Raw genomic sequence first — 25,788 nt, forward strand, 5'->3', positions numbered from 1 at the left:
GCTCGTTAAAGATTATGATCACCGTTTGCTCTCTTGAACAGTGCGCAAAGAGAAAACATATTTTTGAACCAAAAGGGAAAACAGAGAAGACCCAAGGAGCTTTGCAGTCCAGTATTTTGAGTTTTATATTTGAGGCTAGTTTTGAAACTTGTTTCTTGGAATTAATGTTGAGTTCTTTTAAAACACAGGATTCTAAAAGATTAGAATCAGGAGTGCAGTTTCAGAATGAAGCAGAAATTGCCGGGTATATACTTGAATGTGAGAACCTTTTACGCCAGCATGTAATTGATGTACAGATTCTCATTGATGGAAAATACTACCAGGCAGATCAGTTGGTACAGAGGTAAGATTCCTGCTTATTCATATTCTGTCCTTCTGGGGAATTGCTTCATGGACACTTGTGATGGGAATGTAGAGTGTGGCAGTTTTATGAAATGTATTTCTTATGCTCTTTTCTGTTGAAAATGTGTATCACCTTAATTCTGATATATTTTGATATGTTAAATAGGTATTTTTTTCTTCGAAGATAAGTAATAGGAAAAATATTTTATAGTACATACAATATTTAATAATGTAGTAACTAACATACTTCAAGTTAAAATACTTGTATGACATTTGAAAAAGGGAAAATATAAGGAAAGTATCCTTTATAACTCAATTTTTAAGTATTCTATTTATCCTATCATGGAAGTGTTTATAACAAAATGTTGGAAAAAAAATATATGACTTCTATCTCTGAGAAGTGGGTTTGGGGGTAGGGATGGAACCTTTACAGGTTGTAGACTATATATATTATAAAAATATATATGACATATATAAAACAAAAATTGTAAATGATGCTTTGATGTAGTAATTTCACTTTTAGGAATTTATAATTTTAAATATAGAAAATATATAAATAAATATAGAAAAAAGCTTTTTGTTCATGTCAGAGATATTTTATAATACCAAAATTTGGAAATATCCTACATGTCAAACAATAGGATAATGATCACATTATAGTGTAGTAATTATGTTCATTATAAGTGATAGTTATAAAGACTTTTGATAGTCTGGAAAGTGCTTAAAGTACAAAGTTCAGTGAAAAGAATTGTGATGCAAAATTTTATTAATATGATTATAGTGACTTTTTTTAGTAGACTACTTTTTTGAACAGTTCAGGTTTACAGAAAAATTGATAGGAAAATACAGAGTTCCCATATGCCCCCTTTTAGCCCCCTTCCCCAATTACCAACAATCTTGCATTAGTATGATCCATTTCTTACCACTGTTGAGCCAATATTGATACATTACTGTTAACTAACTAATGTCCATAGTTGGCATTAAGGTTCACTCTTTGTGAAAAATGCCTTTTATATTATAGTTTATTCCTTTTGATTTTCTTTTCAGGGTTGCAAAACTGCGTGATGAAATTATGGCCTTAAGGAATGAATGTTCCTCCGTGTACAGCAAAGGACGCATGCTGACAGCAGAACAGACGAAGCTCATGATATCAGGAATTACTCAAAGTTTAAACTCAGGATTTGCACAGACCTTAAACCCCAGTCTGAACTCAGGGCTGACCCAGGGTTTAACGCCTTCCCTGACCCCTTCTAGTGTGACCTCAGGCCTGTCATCAGGTCTGACTTCCCGCCTGACTCCATCTGTCACTCCGGCTTATACACCTGGTTTCCCATCAGGGGGATTAGTTCCAAGTTTCAGTTCAGGAGTAGAGACTAATTCATTGCAAACTCTGAAGTTGATGCAGATCCGAAAGCCCCTTTTGAAATCTTCTTTGCTGGATCAGAATTTAACAGAAGAGGAAATCAACATGAAATTTGTTCAGGATCTTTTGAATTGGGTTGATGAGATGCAGGTAAAAGAATGTTTATTCTTCCTGAAAGTTTCAGTCTTTATTGCTGTTAGTTTGTTTTTTTTAACTCTAGTAACTTTCTGTTTAAAGGTGCAGCTGGACCTCACTGAGTGGGGATCAGATTTGCCAAGTGTTGAAAGCCACTTAGAAAATCATAAAAATGTTCACCGAGCTATTGAAGAATTTGAATCTAGCCTTAAAGAAGCTAAAATCAGTGAGGTATATGAATTTAAAATCTGTATGTATTTCATTTTAGCTTGCTGTTGTTTTGCTCTTTTTAAATAAAGACTCTGTAACAGAATAATAGATGGAGTATGAGTCAGAATTCCTTAAAATCCCTAACCTCGATGTCTTTTTATCCCATATTATAGATTCAAATGACAGCACCTCTGAAATTAACTTATGCCGAAAAGTTACACCGATTAGAGAGTCAGTATGCAAAACTCTTGGTAAGGTTTTTTTTTTTTTTTTTAACTTTTATTAGGAATTTCCCTTATCTCTATATGGTCAAGACATGATTCTTATAATGATTTTTCTTACAAAGAATACATCCCGGAATCAGGAACGGAACATTGATACACTCCATAATTTTGTAACTCGTGCAACTAATGAACTTATTTGGTTGAATGAAAAAGAAGAGGAGGAAGTCGCTTATGACTGGAGCGAAAGAAATACCAACATAGCTCGGAAAAAAGATTACCACGCTGTATGTACAGCCTTTGTCCTTGAATGCCAAAGTCGTGTCTCAGGTTTAGGTCTATTTCCTAACCTTGCTTCTTCATTCTTTCTTACATTAGGAATTAATGAGAGAACTAGATCAAAAGGAAGAAAATATTAAGTCAGTTCAGGAGATTGCAGAGCAGCTACTTTTGGAAAATCATCCAGCCCGACTGACAATCGAGGTAAGTCAGAAAGTGTAACTGTCGGGGCGCCTGAGTGGCTCAGTCAGTTAAGCGGCTGCCTTCGGCTCAGGTCATAATCCCAGAGTCCTGGGATCGAGCCCCACGTCGGGTTCCTTCCTCAGCGGGGAGCCTGCCTCTTCCTCTCCCTCTGCCTGCCACTCCCCCTGCTTGTGCTCTCCCTCTCTCTATCTCTATCAAATAAATAAATAAAATCTTTAAAAACAACAACAACAACAAAAAAGAAAGTGTAACTGTCATGGTTGAATATTGACAGGTGATGATTACTCTTCAGATTCTTTTATTGCTGATAAATTGAAAAATACAAACAAACTTTTATTACAGCATGGCTCAAAAGTAATGTTTCTGACAAATCATTGTGATTCTTACCTTTAACTCTCTTGCTTTCTCTAAGTGTGTCACCCAGCCATCACTTCCAATAGAGGTACCTTTGTCAACTACCATGGCTGAAGAGATGTATTACAGTAAATATGAAGGATCTTGACTTCACAAATTTTAATTTACTCATTTTTTCCTGACTGTGATATTGTGCAAGTGATGTAACCTACTTGCCTCCCTCACCTGTCCAAAATGGGGGCGATCCTTCTAACCCATAGAGCTGTGTTAAGAATAGGATGAATAACATACTCTTACTTAGTACAGTTCTTGGTACATATATTCCCAGGAAGTATTTCTTATTATTACTTAATAATTTTATTTATGGCTGGTTTTGCGAGGTGTACTGAAACAACAACCTGGCCAAGCCTCATGGCATAGTGCATACATTTCGAATCCAGAAGTGGAGAATTGGTGTGGATTTATCAGGTTTCCCATGCGGTAGTGGTAGTCTGTTTACTCTTTAGTCCTATTATATACTGGTTAGAGTTAGTGACTTTCTAAACATAAAGGGGCTTATATAGGAGCGAGAGGAGCATCAAACATGGAGAAACATGGTAGATTGCCAGAGGGAACAAAGGGAGCTGTGCTTAAAATGTGACATGCTTCAGACTCTCACAGTTGAGGAGAGGCATCTGATAGTCTTTGTTCACTGAAACTGTCACAGTACAAAAAAAAAAAAAAAAAGAAAAAGAAATTGGCACAGTACAAAAGATGAGTAAAATTCTAGACCTCAATAGGGTTTTGGGAGTGTTGTATTTGACCTTCTTCATATAAAAATGGAATCTTGCATGCCTATTGAAATGCCATATAGGAAGTTAAAGACACAGAAGAATAGGGGGAACAGTAGGGAAAGCAAATTAGAATACTGAAGGGTCTGGATACTCTTGTATGATGATAAACTAAAAATAGAGTATTCTTCAAGGTGGAGATGAAAACTGTTAGGGAATATGATTCTCTAACAGGCTAAGAATTTTAATGGGACTGGGTAATGTGAATGTGAACCTGATTTCTTTTATGTAGAGATGTTAATCTAATTAACTAAAAGTTTCTTGAGGGGTAAAATTAAGCGTGAGTCATCTTTACGATTCCATTGGCCTATCCAGTGTCTTGTGGGTACGTGGATAATATTTAGTTAATTATCAACACTATTTCATATGTTATATGAAAAAAGAAACTAATAATCTAACAACGCACAATGATATGTCTTTTATAGCCAATTTGCTGGAAGTAGCTTAATTTGAGGGCACAGTTAATAAGACCATGATATGTTGCCAGATTTCCAGTGCTGCATTGTAAATTCCATTCAGAAAGCCTGCCTGAGCAGGAGCTCTGCAGCAGTGAGTTTTTCCGAAAGGGGAAGAATGACAGGCTTACTTGTGATAGTCATTAAAGCATCTAGATCGCCCTCTTCTGGAAGTCAGTGAATTGCATCTTAAATATAAAAGCGTGTTTTTATGTTTTCTTTAGAAAGTAGATGTTCTTTGTGTTACGTTTTTGCTCTCATGAGAGATTTACTTTGTATTAAAAATTCAAGTAAAAATATTTTAAACAAAAATTCTTAGTATTATGATAATAACAGTTCCAGAATTACAGTGATAAGGGATTGCACTCTCTCTTCTCTTCTCTCCCCAAACCTTCCCCTGGCAAAAACAAACATGTAAGTCATCCCCCTCCCCCCCAAGAATTTCTAGTTTTGTTTCTAGTTTTAGAAACAAAAATGAAGAGGAAACTACAGAACCATTTATTTCGGTCTGTATTTTTACATTTTTATTTTTATTTGTAATTTATATTTAAATTTTTAGGACTGGCTTTGTGCCAGTAAGGACTCTTACATCAGAGGGGCATTTCACTACCCTAATTTTCACGTCTTACTCTGTTACATCGTCTGTTTTGACAGCAGAGTTTTTAAGCCTTTAAAAGCTTTGCTGTGTATGTACATCATCACTCTTCAGCTGGTTAGAGTGGCTGTGTTTAATCTTGAAGGCCTACCGAGCGGCGATGCAGACGCAGTGGAGCTGGGTCCTACAGCTGTGCGAGTGTGTGGAGCAGCACATAAAGGAAAACACCGCCTATTTCGAGGTGCGTGAATGGAATCGCGTCAGGTGCTGGTATTGTGAGTTTGCCTACTTACAGAAGGCATCGTCATGTTTAGTAAGGACATGTATGTAAAGTGCGGGGGAAATAAACTGAAATATTTTCTTCATAGGATATATGGGACATAGGCCCTCTAGGATCGATTGAAGCAATCTATTCAGGAGGAAATCCTTTAGAAACCTTTAAAAATGTCAGAAAAATCTTGATTTTGTAAATGTCTTTTATAAAGAAACGTTTCATTACAGAGAGCTCTTTTTTTTATTTTTCAGAAGTTTTAAAAAATTCTTGTAATTTCTCTCCTATTTAAAAATTATTCAGACCCTCAAGTAAAACAGAACTTCGGCCAAAATATTATAGGGCCAAAACACAATATAAATACAAACTTTAGGCACTTAGTGTTTACTGATAATCATCCAAATTCAAGAGTTGTTTGGGTAAAGGAGTGATGTGACTATTAAATGGTCTTGTGATTTTATTCTCTTCTCACTTACAAGGGATCCCCAGGGCTCTGGTACTCCGACTTGACAACTCTCTGCTTTACTGGCATTTGATATACTCTAACTGCCAGTTTTCATCTTTTTATAGTTTTTCAATGATGCCAAAGAAGCTACTGATTACTTAAGGAATCTAAAGGATGCCATTCAGCGGAAGTACAGCTGTGATCGATCAAGCAGCATTCACAAGCTAGAAGACCTTGTTCAGGAGTCAATGGTACTAGTACAGAAACCTGTGCATTTCATCAGCCATGTGTAATCAGGATTAGATTAGTAGTTCATCATAGTTTTATTTGTACAGAACTTTATATTTTATTGGTATTCTTGATATATCCATCTCATTCGATCAAGCATTCAGTTTTAGTATTTTTTGGTAACAAGTACAACAAAAGTGTTTTTTATGTGATTGCCTCAATATTTTAAGTAAGTATTTTGAGAGTGATATGTGTGTGTGTGTGTGTGTGTGTGTGTTTAGTCACTCACTTCACAAATAACTGTAAGCACTTTTTATATCCTAGACATTCTTTTAAGTACTGGAGATAGAGCATTGAGGAAAACAGACAAGAATCCTTACCCTCCTGGTGCTTACACGCTAATGGGGGGAACAGAAAATAAACATGATAAATAAGTAAAATATGTAGTATAGTGGTAAATGCTAAAGAGGAAAACAAACAAAACAAGGGAGGAGAGATGCAAGAGGTGGTGGAGGGGGATTGAATGTTTAGACTAGGTGGTCAGGGGAGACTTTTGTGATGAAATTTTATTTGTGTAAAGCCCTAAAAGAAGAGAGAGCACAAGTCTTTTACTTTTTGAAATCTGTCTTATTTATTTCTTAGGAAGAGAAAGAAGAACTTTTGCAGTATAAAAGCACAGTAGCAAGCCTGATGGGGAGAGCAAAAACAATAATTCAGCTGAAGCCAAGAAATCCTGACTGTCCACTCAAAACTTCTATTCCGATCAAAGCTATCTGTGACTACAGACAAATTGAGGTATTCTAAAAATAGACCAGTTTCTGGCATTATTCTTATCTTTTAAAAATGAGGTCATATTGTGGACCAGTGGTAAAGTTTTGTACCTCAAAAAAATAAAACAAAATCCCAAGATTGGGTATGGTAAAGGATTAGTCAACAGTGATCTCATTTGGTTATTCTTTTCTTCGTTTAAAACCAGATAACCATTTACAAAGATGATGAATGTGTTTTGGCCAACAACTCTCATCGTGCTAAATGGAAGGTCATTAGCCCTACTGGGAATGAGGCTATGGTCCCATCTGTGTGCTTCACAGTTCCTCCACCAAACAAAGAAGCGGTAGACTTTGCAAACAGGTTTGTATGCATTCGCTGAACACACAGAGCTGAGTTTGGAGGCTCTCTGAAGGTTAAAGAAACAATCCGTACTTTGTCAAGGCCCATAGGATCAGAAGGATCTAGAACTAGTAAACATGGGATAGTTTACAAACAGGAAGAAAAATTATAGCATGTTTTCAGAGGGAGTAAAAAGGCTTAATCAAGTGTTCGGTTTGTTTGCTTTTTTCATGTATTTCAGAATTGAGCAACAGTATCAGAATGTCCTGACTCTTTGGCATGAGTCTCACATAAACATGAAGAGTGTCGTGTCCTGGCATTATCTCATCAATGAAATTGACAGAATTCGAGCTAGCAGTGTGGCTTCAGTAAGTATGAATCTACACATCAGCCTAATCTGTCCAAAAATGTGGGGCACACTGTCATGAGGGGTGAAGTTTGTATTTGTTCCAGAATGGGATGGAGTCCAGAAGATCCATGCTAATATTCATCCATTTAATAAATATAATAATAAATAGACCTGCTACATACAAGGCACTTTCCAAGAATGGGGGAAATCTGGAGATCACGTATTTCATTCAGTGCTTATTACATGTTGGTAGGGAGACAGGATATAGTGTTTGGACTTACAGGGATGGATATAGTTTGATTTCATTTTTTGATGTTTTATAGCCTGTTTTTCCTTATCTGTTGAAACTTGTAATTGTTAATAAAAAATAACAATTTCAAATGGTTCTTCTATTTATGACTATTAATATGAACTGACATACACCAGAAGACCCTAACTTAAGATCTGTCCCATTTACATTTAGCTGTTAGTACTAAATCACTTGCTTACATGGATCATTGGTCTTCTTTAGATAAAGACAATGTTACCTGGTGAACATCAGCAAGTTCTGAGTAACCTACAATCTCGTTTTGAAGATTTCCTGGAAGATAGCCAGGAATCCCAAATATTTTCGGGCTCAGATATAACACAACTGGAGAAGGAGGTTAATGTATGTAAGCAGTATTATCAAGAACTTCTTAAATCAGCAGAAAGAGGTAAAGCATGGAATCCTTGTATTTTTTTCCCCATAGGTGTTTAGTCTAGGCTCTTTTCTGCTCAGTGGGAATCAGTCTTCTGTATGTTACGTCACTCAGCCTATGATAGGTGAACACAGGTGCTAGAACATTAAAAGCATTTGTGAGGTAGGAAGCTGCAAGGAGGGATTCATTTATTTCTAAATGATCAGTTAATAAAAAGATGCCATCCAAGTAAGCATTGAATTCTTAACACATCTACTTTTCAGCATTTTCACTGTTTTGTGATGTAATGTTCAGAATGATCTTTTAGTTTTTGAAAAGATTCAGTTATTTTTCCATGTACCAAACCTGGATTTTTTTTTTTAATACTTGATTTTTTTAGAGCAGTTTTAGATTCATAGCAAAATTGAGAGAAAGGTACAGAGATTTCCCATGACCAAACCTGGATTTTATACAGAGGTTAAAGGAGAAGATTTTGTCTAGTTAACTTTTGTTAAATATAAAGTTTCTTCTGGACACTTTTGATATTACTTAGAGACAAAAAATATCATTAGTAATCTATTTAAAAAAATTTTAAACATTAACAAATGCTTTACCTACCTCTCCTTTTTAAGGATTTTTTTTTTATTTTAAAGATTAATCTGTAGCCATGTAATTCACATTTTTGTGAACATAAAACCACATAATATATTACTTTCCTTGGACATCATAAATCAGAATTTGGCACTTAGAATAGCACTAGGGAAATTTTATTAATCGTTCATAAATTGTAAGGTCGACTATTTTAAGGTTCATGTCCTTAGGGTGAGATTGTCCTTAGTTTGACCAGCAGCATCCAGAAGACAGAAAACAAAGTGTTTTCTAAACATTATATTTACTTTCACAGAAGAGCAAGAGGAATCCGTGTATAATCTCTACATCTCTGAAGTTCGAAACATTAGACTTCGGTTAGAGAGTTGTGAAGATCGGTTGATTAGACAGATTCGCACTCCACTGGAAAGAGATGATTTGCATGAAAGTGTGTTCAGAATCACGGAGCAGGAGGTGAGATTTGTAAAAGTGTTGGGACAGAATTAACTGAAGGTAAATTACTGTCTCAGTGACCTTCATAGTTAAATCCAGTCACTTCCCATGTGCTCAGCTTTGCCCACTGGGCACTTTGTGAGTTCTGATTATGTATTTATTGCTTATCATGAACTAGAATTCTATAATTCAGTTCTACCTCTGACTCAGGTAAATGCAGAAATGTGCACCCTTTCACCCACTATGATGGAGACTCTTGGAGTTTCTCATAGTGAAAGCCATTACATGTTTGTTGATCACCTGCTGAATGCAGAAACACTAAGTTAGATGTTTGTGCCCGAGGAAATGGGCAGTAAAGGAATTACTGATTATAAAACTTGAATGCCGTGGCTTAGTTTCCTTGATAAAGAAAAAGTAAAGAATATATAGCTTTTTAAGTCAGTGATTATAATGTAGATAGTGTGTTTTTAAACTGTTTTAAGAAAGATGCCCCATCTAGAGTGATAGCCTAATACCTATGTTTATTCTCTATTTTATAGAAACTAAAGAAAGAACTGGAGCGACTTAAAGAGGATTTGGGAACAATCACAAATAAATGTGAAGAATTTTTCAGTCAAGCAGGAACCTCTGCATCAGTTCCCACCTTACGATCTGAGCTCGGTGTGGTCATTCAGAACATGAACCAAGTCTATTCTATGTCTTCTACTTACATAGAGAAGTATGTAACCTCTGTCATAGTATAAATTTGCTTCATACAGCTGTCATATTTATGTGTATATATAAATATATATATGCTGTTTGTTTAAAACATTCATTTTTATGAATGTAAATATTTCCTTTTTTTGTCTTAATAACAATTATATTAATTATTTCCATGGAATTATTATACTTCATGTTGAAAGGAAATGGGCATCAGAGATTAGGGCATATGTATGATCTTCCCACATTTTGCCTGTGGGTTTTAGTCCCTCAGCTGTTGTAGCCTGGAGGATTGGTCTAAATAAGGGTTGAAAGAAGACCAACTTACCCTGGAATCTCTTGCAGAATACCATCTGCGGGGCAGGCAGTGGATTGGAGCACACACCCTCCATTAAGAAGAGTTAGCTGGATGTTAATCTCATAGTAAATCTGTCCATGTTCCAAGACGAAGAACATGCTCTATCATGCATTGTAATGGTGCTTCAGGACTGTGTTATTGGAAGATAAACATTTACTAATAGGAGGCTATTGTTGTATTCTCTTTTTTAGACTGAAAACTGTTAATTTGGTGTTAAAAAACACTCAGGCAGCAGAAGCCCTTGTAAAACTCTATGAAACTAAACTGTGTGAAGAAGAAGCAGTTATAGCTGACAAGAATAATATTGAGAATCTAATAAGTACTTTAAAGGTATGTACCTTCCTATGGCTATATGCTAAGATCATACTCTAAAAGTATTTTTCTAGCACCTAGATTCAAACATCAACTAGTAAATAACTTAATTTGAATACATTTATATTCATTTCATATCTCTACGTAACCATAGCTTAGTGTAAATAAGTCATTTCTAGTTTCAGGAGAGTTCGTCTCATTTGAAATTTGCATCTCTTTGTGGTAATAGCTTTTTATAATCAATTCATGTCAGCAAAAGGAGTTGAAGCTAAAAATTAAATTATTTTTAATGGATTCTCTTGCTGAAAGAGGTAGTTATTTTAAGATATCAAGGAGGTAAGTACAGGAGTTAATTCAGGAAAGGAAAAAGACTGGTAGTTGTATTCATCTCTATTGATATTTCCACGCGTAAAGCATTGAGTATGAAATTATTGCAAAGTAGTTGTGAAAAATTATCTCATTGATTTTTAATGCATGTATTCATTTTTAAACAATGAGATCAGTAGGTGTTTAAGAAACAGGCAATGAAAAAGACTTACAGAGGTAGCAAACTTGCTTGTGGAATATATTTTGTTTTATTGATATGCAAATTCTATTAGGCTGAACTTTATAAAACTGTTTTTTTTAGATCAAAATGCAGTCTAATATTGACAATTTCATATGGCTCAGCCTAATATATCATTTTTGTATATGGAAGATAGTCTTTCCTTTATCTGATTTTATATCAGTCATTTCTAAATAATTTGTAAAATGAGGTAAATAAATGATGTGTTTACATAGTGAGTGGTTGACACATTTTTATAACTTTCACCAATTAATGTATTTTAGCAATGGAGATCTGAAGTAGATGAAAAGAGAGAGGTATTCCATGCATTAGAGGATGAGTTGCAAAAAGCTAAAGCCATCAGTGATGAAATGTTTAAAACATATAAAGAACGGGACCTTGATTTTGACTGGCACAAAGAAAAAGCAGATCAATTAGTTGAAAGGTGGCAAAATATTCATGTTCAGATTGATAACAGGTTAGTATCCTTTTTTGTTCAGTTTCGGCACAGGTTTAATCTTTATCCTTGTATTCTAGGTAAAATCTAAAGTTAATAGGTTTTTTAAAAACTTCCATAATACAGTTAATTTCGTATAGTTACCTTCCATATATAGTTAATTGTGTTAATTGCAAGAGCTTGACCTAATTATATTTCTTTCTGATATGGTGGACATGACCGTTAACTTCAAAATAAATATTTTCAACTCTGTGTTGTTAAAACTGTTGATGTGGTCTGGCATTTGTATAGTAAATCTACTTGCCTTTTCTAAAGGAAATTATGACCAACTTACAATATTCAGCTAACCAAGATTTAGTAAGAGCAGTGTTTGAGAGGGCTATATGGAGCAATCTGTGCTAGACCTAAGAAGTGTGAAGCAACTGAAATGACCTGATGTTCATTTTAATTGAGGATACAAGAAAGTTGAAATCATTCACCCACTGATCGAAATAGAAAAGTAAAAGGAAATGGGATGTTTTTAGGGCTCATCTTAAAGGAGATAGAATAGTGTCCTTTCTCATTCATTTTAATGTTTATATTAATGCAAATAAAATGCTTTTATAACATAGTGCTATTCTTGAAAAGTAAAATTATGTTCAAATATATGTTATTAAATCTCTCTAAAATATGTGTTATATAGGTTTAATGTAGTGGCTTTAAAATCACAGAAACTGAGGTATTTTTATTTAATCACAGTTCCAGGAAGTACTCTCTGAGTCCACATTGGACCCTCTGTTGAACTACTTTGTCATTATTTCAAAAGTGCACTGCCATTTGATGCAAGCTTTGGGTATTTAAGACATGCTGATTGATCATAATTATGGTTAAGTTTCCAATTTTCCTGATTTTTATTGTTAGTCAGTTAGGCCTGAAGCTAGAATAAGCAGTATCACTAAGTTGCACAAGTCCAGGAGCAGAATATTTATATTCAACCTCAGCCAGTATGGAGTGCCCTTGGAGATAGGCCTCAGGGTGCCTTAGCCTAGAATCCTTTCCACATACCCCTGTTACACCGAGTGCATTTCAGTAGGGTTATTTCGTCTCTCCTCTCTATAGCTTCCGCCCTCTTGATGGATACTGTTAGAAACTATGACTCTCTTGTTTTTATTTTCTTAGGTTACGGGACTTAGAAGGCATTGGCAAATCACTGAAGTACTACAGAGATACTTATCACCCTTTAGATGATTGGATTCAGCAAGTTGAAACGACCCAGAGAAAGATTCAGGAAAATCAGCCTGAAAATAGTAAAACTCTAGCTACACAGTTGAATCAGCAGAAGGTATGTAGAAAGTTCCTTTTTTTAAAAAGATTTTATTTATTTGACAGAGGGAGAGACAGCGAGAGAGGGAACACAAGCAGGGGGAGTGGGAGAGGGAGAAGCAGGCTTCCCGTGGAGCAGGGAGCCCGATGCGGGGCTTGATCCCAGGACCCTGAGATCATGACCTGAGCCGAAGGCAGATACTTAAAGACTGAGCCACCCAGGCGCCCCTGTGGAAACAGTTTCTTATACTAAGGTTTTGTCTGCATGTGGTCAGTCATTACCCTTCTCTTCCTTTACCTTGTTAAAAGAAAAAGTCAGCAACTATTTGGAAGAAGGTAAGGAGTAAATCATAAATATTAAAATTCTATTATCCAAACCAACATACGTCATGTACTTTGATTTCTTGGAAGTCAGTTTTGAAAGTATAAGGGATAAGAAAAGAGCATGTTGGGACAGTGTTCAAATTTCTAATGGTCATTTAATCATAAGTATGGAAATCTCTTTAGTACTTTGCTGGCCACAATAGTTTCACGGGATCCCAAATAAATAAAAATGGCTAGTGGTAGAAAATTAAACAGCCACATTTGACAGAAAATTGAGTTCTTTGAGATTTTTATTCCATCTTGAGGGGACACAGTAGCATCTGGTTTTGCTTTGATCAGGAGTAGGTGGGGATCAAGGCCTTCAAATCTACTTTTTGGGTAATTCCTGCGGAGTTTAGTAATTTCTGCGTTGGAAGGCCCACGAGGGTGGGTTACTTATGTGGCTTAATCTAGAAGTTTGTCATTTACCTTATTACATATTAAGTGCAAAGGGCTAAGGAGCTTTACTATTAAAGGGCGTGGCTATTTCTTAGTTCCTGAACATCTTAAGTGGCTAAATAGCATAGAATTCCTTGTTCTTTTTCTTCTAAACTCTATGTATTTGTAGATGCTGGTGTCCGAAATAGAAATGAAACAAAGCAAAATGGATGAGTGTCAGAAATATGCAGAACAGTACTCAACTACAGTGAAGGTAAGAAGATTCAGTTCCTTGCATCAAATTTAATATTCAGGTATGCGATTCAACAATATACTTAAAAAAAAGAAGTCTCTGCAAGTCACTTCACTCTGTTAAATAGCGAAAACAGAGAATCTTCATGGGAGCCCTGGGACACTTACCTAGTAATTGTTTGTGACATGTGAGTCCCATTGCAGCCTCTGCTTCATTCAGCCTCTCTTCATCACACACGTGTGCAGCCACACACGCACACACATCAGAATAGATGCGTGGCTCTGAAATTGGTCTCCCATCCAAGTACTAACCAGGCCCGACCCTGCTTAGCTTCTGAGATCAGGCGAGATCAGGCGCCTTCAGGGTGGTATGGCCGTAGACTCCGAAATCGGTTTCTTATCACTTTGTGCATGCTTGTGTATCTCTCTCTCTCTTCTTTAACATCGCTAGCATATTCCCTGGAAGAACTTGACTTTCTTAGGAGACATTTCGCATGTTTGAAGTTGTTGCCAATGCCTGGGCCTTAGCCATCCAGATCTACAGTTCCATTGCCTAGCCAGGGGAAAGGGAGGCTGAATGTAAACTAGCGTATTATGACTAAGTGTTTCCGTGAGCTTCTAAAGAGACTTAGGAAACTTTTCTGACCACCCTAAATGTTTCTGATTTTTATTACCACCTTGGAAACATCCCAGAATTAGATAGATTCCTAAGAATGTGGTTTTGCAGTAATTTTTAAAAGTTACTTAGTGAAATCAGGTTCAATTTCTATGCATCAAGTCACTATAGAATGAAGCATTAATGCTTTGCTTTAATTAATTTAATCTTACTGACTCCATTATACAGGACTATGAATTACAAACAATGACCTACCGGGCCATGGTAGATTCACAGCAGAAATCTCCAGTGAAACGCCGAAGAATGCAGAGCTCAGCAGATCTCATTATTCAAGAGGTAGTAAAAGTACAAGAGAGAGGGGAGGGGATATAAAAGAGAAAAACAATACTTAAAATATTATATTTATATATTTGTATTGTGGTATAATACACATAATAGAAAACGCACCATTTTAACCATTTTTAAGTTGCAATTCAGTGGCACTCAGTAACTTCACAGTGTTGTGCAAACCCGACTACTGTCCATTTCCAGAACTTTCTTCCTTGTCCCAAAAAAGAAACCCTTACCTAAACAGTGCAGTTTATTAAGGGTTGTAAAAAAATCCTTGGAAAAGCTTTATTCAAGATTAATTATTAACTGCAGAGAATAACAAATGTACTTTGTAATTAAATTTAGAGAATTGTTATTGAGTATGGTTTGCACAGCAGTAATAAGCCCATTCCTACCTACCTACCATTACTGGGCAATTGTGTATTTTACTGTCACAAAGGCTAGCTAATGTTATGATTATTAATCAATGTTCATTAAACTCATTTTAGAGCCACTGGAGATTATGTTTTTATTGTTTATTTCATTACTCACAGTTCATGGACCTAAGGACCCGATACACTGCTCTGGTCACCCTCATGACACAATATATTAAATTTGCTGGTGATTCATTAAAGAGGCTGGAAGAAGAGGAGGTAATGTTCAACTATGAACAGCTAACTTAAAAGGAACTACAATATGTTTGGGAAAACAAAAAAGTTTTCATGACAAAAATTTACATGGTTGATAAGTTATTATTTAATTAGACAATTACAGTGAAAAAGATTAGAGGCCTAGGATTTTTCAGTTTGTTTTTGATTCTCTCCAACAGGAAAACATTGTTTATTTTCACTCTAAGATGCTAACATTATTAGAGTTAATGTCTGAAACGGCTCTATTTAAATTATGAAATGTTGGCAGTTTGGCAGGATTTTTTTTTTTTTCAGTTTTCTCATATTTGAGAAATATACTTCTTTGAGTAGTATAGTTACTACTATTAAGATGTCTACAGATATACTACTTAAATACGTTGGTTTTATACATTTTAAAGTAATTTACATTTTCAAGGATTTAAAACATAAAAGCCGTTAATTTAGAAGAAGGTTTTTGTACAAAATGATAATACTTTTTAAGAATTGTGGAGTTTTTTGTTTTATTTTTATTGTTCTCCAAAAGGTATGGTGTATGGTAAAAGACTATTTAAGTACCATTGTAATTTGGAGGATTTCTGTGCTTTGATTCTACATTTAAAAAGTATATTCAGAAATAGAGTAAAGAGTTATTTATGAAAATATATTGTCATAAAAGTCTCTTGTATCTAATTTTGAAGAGATTATACCATGCTTTATTATCTTGATATACTTTCTATTCCTAACCTCAGAACAGACAAAAATAGTAGACAGAATGCTAAAATAAGTAAATCGTGAGGCATTAGCTATTTTAAATTAGACTGTTGTTGAACTTCTGAAGATGATTATACTTAGTGTAACTTCACATAATGAGAGAACCAAAACAGTAGTGGATGTCTAATAGATGTTACTTTCTTATTTCTACTTGAGTCAACTATTTTAGTCTGTTCAGACTTAACAGTTTTCTGCTCCTAAATCACTAACGAAGCTAATTGCAAGTCTTTATAACTAGAGTCCTTTGTGCTTAGAAAGGAGAACCAGAGTATCTGTGACCATTCAAATAATTGGTATACATCTTTCACCTGTAAAAGAACATCTATAATATTTTTCATTTTGTTTTTGAGAGATATGGTTCCACTTAAAATGATATGTAGATCTTTTAAATTGTATGTTTAGTATACATTTTAAATTTTATATTTAGTTAAATGTAAGTCCTTTCCCTTTCTTATAGTATATATCCGATTGCACATATATGAGCTGCTTCCCTCAGTTTATCTGATGAGGTATAATACTAGAAGTTGATAGAAGAGATTTTTCTTTCTTTTTTTTTAATTAAAGATTTTTATTTATTTATTTGACAGAGAGATAGAGAGCACAAGTAGGCAGAGCGGCAGGCAGAGGGAGAGGGAGAAGCAGGCTCCCCACTGAGCAGGGAGCCGGACGTGGGGCTCGATCCCAGGACCCCAGGATCATGACCTGAGCCGAAGGCTTAACTGACTGAGCCACCCAGGCGCCCCTAGAAGAGATTTTTCAAAAAGCCTGATATATATACAAATTATGCTTGTCATCCTTTGAAATGTAAAAGATTCATATTGAATTGAAAGTCAAAACAATATAGTTTATGGAAGACCATGCAGAGACTGTAACTTAAAATAGATAAAAAACATTGCTGATTAAAAATTCACCACTAAAAGATCATACTAATGGAATGTCTCATAAAAAGATACATAGCTCAGTTTTCAGACTCGAGAGTGGTATTTCTGAAATTGAGTCTACAAAGACTTACATTGGAAATCTTGGTCTAAGAGCAGAATTTTTTATAATAAACATAAAATCAAAGAGGGTTACAAGTTAATTTCAGAAGAGGAAACTGAATTAGAGAAATGTTAGTAGAGTATCTGTAATGACTGTTAGATGGATAAAGAGATTTTCTAGTCTGTGTTGAGAGAAAAGTACATCAAATATTAATTGATAAGATTAAAGGACAGGATGTTTCCTTGGGGAACATTTAGAGAAAACTTGGGAAGTTATTTTTATGTGAGTAAGTTTGAGATTTAAGGGAAAGCACATCAGCAATAGGATTAAATTACTTCTAGTAATTTGTGTAGTATTTGCTAAAAAATTCAGTTATCTAGACAGTGTGAGATTTTTAACAATCACTAAAATGACTGTTATTAAGGTACTGAGGGTTCAATAACAAAAATTTTTTTTTCTGAGAGAATTTTCATTTTTCTAACCTCAGAACATGACAGAGAAAAAAGAGGGCTCAAAACCTCTTAGGGACAGCTAAGTTTTAAAGGAGTTTTGATAAGCAATTGAGAAAGACCTAGTTAGAAATTATCTCAAAAAATACCGAAAATTTAATATTTAAGCAGATAAAATGCTTCAGTGTCATCAGTTCACCCTGATAACAAAATAAAATAGAGCACTAATTATTGCAGGTTGTGATGAGATTTGTTTTTATATGAATTCTTATTATGGAAAACCATATTTAGGTTAGCAAAGGAAACAACTGAAATTCTTGTTGAAATTATTGGGGATCAAAAAATTAGAAGAAGCAAAGTAAGATATGTAGTCTATAATGTAAAATAAATTCTTGAAATTCACCAAGCCCTCTCAATGAAAAAAAAAAAACTGCTATCTAGAATAATTTCTCTACTCCTGTTTAAATGGTTCTAATTTTGATGATTTTGAGTTGGTGAGATGAAACTAATAATCTTACGGTATTAATAAAACAAATTAAATTGGCATTCTATGCTAGCCCTGATCATGCAGAGTGTACTCCTCCCAGCTGAGATTGATTCTTCTATCAGTTGAAAAAAATTTTTCTTATATTTTATACTGTACATTGGAGTTGACTCCCTAAGTATATTTTTAAAAACATTTATATTTAACAAATATCTTTATATTTATGGAGTATCTAAAGGTACTTGTCAATGTGGATTCATATAAGGCATGTCATTAACAACAACAACAACAAAATCTGTGAGTATATGAAGCACATCTTTTCTAAAGCCCCCAGGGACTGTAGCTGCCTTTGCATTAGCAACTCTGATTATTATAATTGTCATAATATGGCAAGTACAAACAAATAAGGAATAGAAATTACACGTTTTTATATAATTTTCCTCCTTCCGCATGTGAAGTATTATTTCTTGATTTGACTCTTTAAAGTGGTACCAAAATTCTGCATTTTGTTTCTTTAACCATTAAACAGGGAGATGTAAATATCATTTCATTTATATATATATATTTTAAAGATTTATTTATTTTAGAGAGAGAGAGAGAGCATGCATGAGTGGGAGGGGCAGAGGGAGAGGGAGAATCTCAAGCCGACTCCCTGCTGAGAGCCAAGCCCAAAGCAGGGCTCCATCCTACCACCCTGAGATCATGACCTGAGCTGAAACCAAGTGTCGGATGCTTAACCAGCTGTGCCACTGAGGTGCCCCCCTCCTTTTTAAAGATTTATTTATTTATCTTAGAGAAAGAGAGAGAAATATTTTAAATTTCCATTGGGCCAGGTATTAAAAACTGAAGTTTTAAGTGTCATTTGGTTCCTATATGTTCTTAGTTTGTAAGACTGAGTTGTGTGTGAAAGCAGAAAGGGCGCCGCTGTGAGTTTTATTTCCCACTTTGTCATTTAGTTTTCAAAACTATTTGACCTCTCTGCACCTCAATTTCCTCATCTGTAAAAGGTTGGGGTCCTGCTGTATGTTTTGTGAGGTCCCTCCTTTCTTGCTGTCAACTCTTGAGCTAGCTAATTTTTAAAACAAAATGATTCCTGAGAGACAAAAAAAAAAGATTGTTCGGTTTAGCAAACTTGACATGAAGGGGTTTTTTTTTGTCTTCTCCCATTGCTGACTTTCTGAAGATTCCTCTCTGAAGAAGGTAGTGGTGCTGGTGACGGTGATGGTGGTGGTGATCGTGCTTGTTCTGCATTTGGTTTCGCTTGTTTTTATAAGCACTTTTATGAGCATCGCTTCAAGTTTTTTAAGATAAATTTGAACAGAACAGGTTTGACACTTGTGAACGTCTCTTGTAGATTAAAAGGTGTAAGGAGACTTCTGAACATGGGGCATATTCAGATCTGCTTCGGCGTCAGAAGGCAACAATGATTGAGAATAGCAAACTTACGGGAAAAATAAGTGAATTGGAGAAAATGGTGGCTGAACTAAAGAAACAAAAGTCCCGAGTAGAGGAGGAACTTCCAAGGGTCAAGGAGGCTGCAGAAAATGAATTGAGAAAGCAGCAGAGGAATGTAGAAGACATTGCTCTGCAGAAAATCAGGGCCGAGAGTGAAGCCAAGCAGTACCGCAGGGAGCTGGAGACCATTGTGAGGGAGAAGGAGGCTGCAGAACGGGAGCTGGAGCGGGTGAGAAAGCTCACATCGGAGGCCGAGGCCAAAAGAGCGGCAGTGGAAGAAAACCTCCTGAACTTCCAGAACCAGTTAGAGGAGAACACCTTTACAAGAAGAACCCTGGAAGATCATCTTAAAATAAAAGATTCCACTCTCAATGACTTGGAGCAACAAAAAAATAAGTTAATGGAGGAATTAAAAAGAAAGAGAGACAACGAGGAGGAACTCTTGAAGCTGATAAAGCAGATGGAAAAAGACCTAACGTTTCAAAAACAGATAGCAGAGGAGCAGTTAAAAGAAAAGCAGAAGATTGAACTGGAAGCAAGAAGAAGAATAACGGAAATTCAGTATTCATGTAGAGAAAATAAGTTGCCACAGGCTACGTCATACAGAGGAGTCGCAGGTCTTCAGAAAGAGCAGGACAAACAGAAGACAGAAGAACTCAAGCAGCAGGTTGATGAGCTAACAGTTGCCAATAGAAAGGCTGAAAAAGACATGAGAGAACTGAAGTATGAACTTAATGCCCTTCAGCTTGAAAAAACTTCATCTGAGGAAAAGGCTCGTTTGCTAAAAGAAAAACTGGATGAAACCAATAATACACTGACGTGCCTTAAGTTAGAGTTGGAAAGGAAGGATCAGGTAGAGGAAAGGTATTCCCAGCAGCTCAGAGAACTGGGTAGGCAGTTGAACCAAACCACAGACAGAGCTGAGGAAGTCATGCAAGAAGCTAATGACCTTAGGAAAATAAAGCACAATTATGAAGTAGAATTAGAATCTCTTCAACAAGAAAAAGGGAAACTACAAAGAGAAGTAGACAGGATCACTAGGACCCATGCTATAGCTGAGAGGAATATTCAGCATCTAAATTCACAAGTTAATGCTTTCCAGGCTGAGAAGGAATCCTCTAATGAAAGAATACGATTCTGCCAGAGAAAGTCAGATCATCTCAAAGAACAATTCGAGAAAAGCCATGCACAGTTGCTTCAAAATATTAAAGCTGAAAAAGAAAATAATGATAAAATCCAGAAGCTTAATGAAGAATTAAAGAAAAGTAATGAGTGTGCAGAAATGCTAAAACAAAAGGTAGATGAGCTTACAAGGCAGAATAATGAAACCAAGTTAATGATGCAGAGAATTCAGACAGAATCAGCGAACGTGGTTTTGGAGAAACAAGCTATCCAGCAAAGATGCGAAGCCCTGAAAATTCAGGCAGATGGTTTTAAAGATCAGCTACGGAACACCAACGAACACTTGCATAAGCAGACGAAAACAGAACAGGATTTCCATAGAAAAATTAAATGCCTAGAGGAAGACCTGGCCAAAAGTCAAAATTTAGTCAGTGAGTTTAAGCAAAAGTGTGACCAGCAGAACATTATCATCCAGAACACTGAGAAGGAAGTTCGAAGTCTGAGTGCGGAGCTAAACGCCTCCAAAGAGGAAAAGCGACTCGGGGAGCAGAAGGTACAGTTACAGCAAGCTCAGGTGCAAGAGTTAAATAACAGGTTGAAAAAAGTGCAAGACGAACTGCAATTAAAGACCATAGAGGAGCAGATGACCCACAGGAAGATGGTTCTGTTTCAGGAGGAATCGGACAAGTTCAAACACTCGGCAGAGGAGTTTCGGAAAAAGATGGAAAAGTTAATGGACTCCAAAGTTATCACTGAAAACGATATTTCAGGCATCAAGCTTGACTTCGTGTCTCTTCAGCAAGAAAACTGCAGAGCTCAGGAGAACGCTAAGCTCTGTGAGACAAATATCAGAGAACTTGAAAGACAGCTTCAGCAGTATCGCGAGCAAATGCAACAAGGACAGAATGTGGAAACAAATCATTACCAGAAATGTCGGAAACTTGAAGATGAGCTGGTAGCCCAGAAACGTGAAGTCGAAAGCCTGAAGCAAAAGATGGATCAACAGATAAAGGAACACGAACATCAGTTAGTTTTGCTCCAGTGTGAAATCCAAAAAAGGAACCCAGCCAAAGACTGTCCCTTCAAACCAGATTTTGAGATGGCAGTAAATGAGTGCCAACACTCTGCAGACCTGTCCTCTAGGAACGCAGGGCAGCTTCACCCAGGGACCAGGTCTCCTCTGCTGAGATGGAATCAAGACCCACAGCAATCGGAAGAAAAATGGCAGCATCGGGTTGTTGAACAAATACCAAAGGAAGTCCAGTTCTGGCCGTCAGGGGGTCCACTTGAGAAAGAGAAAAGCCAGCAGTGTTACTCTGAGTATTTTTCTCAGACAAGCACCGAATTACAGATAACTTTTGATGAGACAAACCCTATTACAAAACTATCCGAAATCGAGAAGATAAGAGATCAAGCTCTGTACAGTTCCAGGCCACCAGTTAGGTACCAAGATGACAAGTGTGAAATGGACCTGGCAAAGCTTTTGGCCCCCTTGGAGGTATACTCTGGATTCTGAGACCTTATCAACTATCTCATGCCAAGTTTCCTCTCTTGTTTCCTTTCTCTGCTAGACTAAGTTTTTTAACAGTGTTGAATGAGATTGGCTCTTTGTAGTTCTGGCAGAAAATTATGATATAGATTGGCTTGAATCTTTACTACAAATTATCCTTCTTTAATTTTTAAATGCCTGAGATTAAATACATAGATGTAATGGTTATATTTATGGTATTATATTCTGAAGAATGTGTTATTTATTTATTTATTTATTTTTAAAGATTTTATTTATTTATTTGACAGAGACAGCGCGAGAGAGGGAACACAAGTAGGGGGAGTGGGAGAGGGAGAAGCAGGCCTCCCGCAGAGCGGGGAGCCCGATGCGGGGCTCGATCCCAGGACCCTGGGATCATGACCTGAGCCGAAGGCAGACGCTTAACTGACTGAGCCACCCAGGCGCCCCAAGAATGTGTTTTTTAAAAGCTAGAAAAACCAAGGGCAGTTCACTTTAATTTCTAAAGTTTTTTTGGACAAATTTCATCTCAAGTCTTTTTTAAATGTACCTTTTTAAAAAGATTTTATTTTTAAGTAATCTCTGTACCCAACGTGGGGCTTGAATTTACAACCCCGAGATTAAGAGTCACATGCTTTACCTACTGAGCCACCCAAGTGCCCCTAAACATAGCATTTTAATACCTTAATCGTCATCTAAAGTAAACTTCAGACTCTCAAAATAATATTACTTGCCCCTTTAGTTTGAAAATTTTCCTCTCTTTACTTTCGTTATTGTAGGAATTATATTTGGATTAAGGATGGGTAAAGTGACGTAATGTTCTTTAGATGACTTTTAACGTCTCATAAATTCCTGTTGCAGATAGCTAAGAGCAAGCAGTATGATATGCACACAGAAGTCACCGCATTAAAACAAGAAAAGAACCCAGGCCCTAGTGCTGAAGAATGGATGCTTGAAGGGTGCAGACCATCTGGTGGACTCAGGAGAGATTTTAAGAAAGGCTCAGAACCAGAGACCATCCAGAACTTGGATGGTGATCACGCCTGTTCAGTTAGGGATGATGAATTTAAATTCCAGGGGCTCCGGCACTCTGTGACTGCCAGGCAGTTGGTTGAAGCTAAGCTTCTGGACATGAAAACAGTTGAGCAGCTGCGACTTGGTCTCAAGACTGTTGACGAAGTTCAGAAAACTCTTAGCAAGTTTTTGACAAAAGCCACCTCAATCGCGGGGCTTTATCTAGAATCCACAAAAGAAAAGATTTCATTTGCCTCAGCAGCCAAGCAAATCATAATAGATAAAATGATGGCTTTAGCATTTTTAGAAGCTCAGGCTGCAACAGGTTTTATAATCGATCCCAATTCGGGTCAGACATACTCTGTTGAAGATGCAATCCTGAATGGAGTTATTGACCCCGAATTTAAAATTAGGCTCCTTGAGGCAGAGAAGGCAGCCCTGGGATATTCATATTCTTCTAAGACATTGTCAGTGTTCCAAGCTATGGAAAACAGAATGCTTGACAGACAAAGAGGTAAACACATATTGGAGGCCCAGATTGCCAGTGGGGGAGTCATTGACCCTGTGAAGGGCATCCGCATTCCTCCAGAAGTTGCTCTGCAACAAGGCTTGTTAAATAACGCCATCCTGCAATTTTTACATGAGCCATCCAGCAACACAAGAGTTTTTCCTAATCCCAACAACAAGCAAGCTCTCTATTACTCAGAATTACTGCAAATGTGTGTATTTGATGTAGATTGCCAGTGCTTTCTGTTTCCATTTGGGGAGAGGAACATTTCCAATCTCAATGTAGGGAAAACGCATAGGATTTCTGTAGTAGATATTAAAACAGGAGCAGAACTGACTGCATATGAGGCTTTCCAGAGAAACCTAATTGAAAAAAGTACCTATCTTGAGCTTTCAGGGCAACAGTATCAGTGGAAGGAAGCCACGTTTTTTGAATCCTATGGGCATCCTTCTCATATGCTGACTGATACTAAAACAGGGTTACAGTTCAGTATTAATGAAGCTATAGAGCGGGGAACACTTGACAAAGCCTGGGTCAGAAAGTATCAGGAAGGGGTCATCACACTTACAGAGCTTGCTGATTCCCTGCTAAGCCGGCTGGTTCCCGAGAAGGAATTGCACAGTCCTGTTGCGGGCTACTGGCTGACCGCCAGTGGGGAAAGGATCTCTGTCCTAAAGGCCTCCCGCAGAAATTTGGTTGACCGGGTCACTGCCCTCAGATGCCTTGAAGCCCAAGTCAGTACGGGGGGGATAATTGATCCTATCACTGGCAAAAAGTACCGGGTGGCAGAAGCTTTGCACAGAGGCCTTGTGGATGAGGGGTTTGCCCAGCAGCTGCGACAGTGTGAGTTAGTAATCACAGGGATTGGCCATCCTGTCACTAACAAAGTGATGTCAGTGGTGGAGGCTGTGAATGCAAATATCATAAGTAAGGAAATGGGAATCAGATGTTTGGAATTTCAGTACTTGACGGGGGGGTTGATCGAGCCACAGGTTCATTCCCGGTTGTCAATAGAAGAGGCTCTCCAAGTCGGTATCATAGATGTTTTCATTGCTACCAAACTCAAAGATCAAAAGTCCTATGTCAGAAATATAATATGCCCTCAAACGAAAAGAAAGTTGACGTACAAAGAAGCTTTAGAAAAAGCTGATTTTGATTTCCACACAGGACTTAAACTCTTAGAAGTATCTGAACCTTTGATGACAGGAATTTCTAGCCTCTACTATTCTTCGTAAAAGGACATGCTTAAAAAACTTTGCACGGGGCTGATGCTCTCCACTTCATGTGATCTGTCCAGAGCTTGATGATATCAGTTAAATATACAGCCTAGCAATTATGTCATACACTCAAAGCACCGTTTATTTCTTGAGGCCTGGAAATAGCCGATTGTTCAGAAGAGAGAATAATTTTTAAGTTGAAAGTAACAAAATATTTACTGTTCTTCAAAATGGTTTCCTTTAGATTTTAGGTTAGTGGTTTTGTTTTGTTTTGATCTTGCCTACACTAAAAGAAAAGGTGTTTTACCTAGAATATGGAGTAAGCTTGATGAACTCCAGCAAGTTCATAGCCTCCATTCTTCAGAAGTCTTCATCACTGAATAGATCCAGCCGGACATTAGGGCTCCCATTTTAAAATGATTCATTACATTCACTGGAAGAGCACTTCAGAAGACATCATGGAATCAAAGAGAAAGATGTAAATTTGTTCCCACATCCATGAAGCTAGAGTGTTTCAGATCTCCTTGAAAAGTGAAAAAGTTGCTAGCTTTTCTGTATATTGTAACCTTCTTTACATAATAAATGTTTACCAAAACCTCCCATTTCCAGGTAGAGTCTGTAATTAAAAGTAGCATTATTGTGTGTTGGAAGAGGGGGAGAGATTTTTCTTTATTCTGTGTATTTTTCATTTGCATGTACACATTCACTGTAGTTTCAGGTTTCCATTTTTGATACTTTTCTGTCTAGACCATTGTGATTGTAATGCTAATGCAAAGGCAGCAATTCAAAGATCTTCTAGTGCTTCATGAATAAAATTGAGTTTTTTTATTTGTCATATTGATAGACCAATTGGGAGGTTAGAGTGTCACAGCTTTCTTTGCTACCATAAACATTTTCGAAGTACATCTGCCGCATGATGTGATAAACATGGTTAAGTGAATGAATAAAATGCTCAGTAAACTGTGTGTGA

The 25,788-nt window shown here is 36.6% G+C and overlaps 2 protein-coding genes across 2 annotated transcripts in view; both read left to right on the forward strand.

Annotated features, from left to right (window-relative positions):
- The window catches only part of DST (dystonin), a 476,155-nt gene that overhangs the window by 307,664 nt on the left and 142,703 nt on the right, over positions 1-25,788 (forward strand). The window contains 20 exon segments of the mRNA XM_044917613.1: positions 189-343; positions 1,390-1,855; positions 1,943-2,071; positions 2,224-2,301; positions 2,397-2,558; positions 2,650-2,754; positions 5,134-5,229; positions 5,830-5,955; positions 6,575-6,727; positions 6,909-7,063; positions 7,284-7,410; positions 7,903-8,086; positions 8,955-9,112; positions 9,631-9,809; positions 10,340-10,478; positions 11,289-11,482; positions 12,620-12,782; positions 13,695-13,778; positions 14,601-14,708; positions 15,236-15,334. Of these exon segments, the coding sequence (XP_044773548.1) occupies positions 189-343; positions 1,390-1,855; positions 1,943-2,071; positions 2,224-2,301; positions 2,397-2,558; positions 2,650-2,754; positions 5,134-5,229; positions 5,830-5,955; positions 6,575-6,727; positions 6,909-7,063; positions 7,284-7,410; positions 7,903-8,086; positions 8,955-9,112; positions 9,631-9,809; positions 10,340-10,478; positions 11,289-11,482; positions 12,620-12,782; positions 13,695-13,778; positions 14,601-14,708; positions 15,236-15,334 (3,060 nt within the window).
- Positions 18,889-25,777, forward strand: LOC123325522 (plectin-like). Its single transcript, XM_044917614.1, has 2 exons — positions 18,889-22,070; positions 22,941-25,777. Exons 1-2 carry the CDS (start codon positions 19,419-19,421, stop codon positions 24,834-24,836), a joined length of 4,548 nt encoding a protein of 1,515 aa, XP_044773549.1. The 5' UTR covers positions 18,889-19,418; the 3' UTR covers positions 24,837-25,777.

This window comes from Neomonachus schauinslandi, chromosome 8 (genome assembly GCF_002201575.2).
Source record: "Neomonachus schauinslandi chromosome 8, ASM220157v2, whole genome shotgun sequence".
NCBI lineage: Eukaryota > Metazoa > Chordata > Mammalia > Carnivora > Phocidae > Neomonachus > Neomonachus schauinslandi.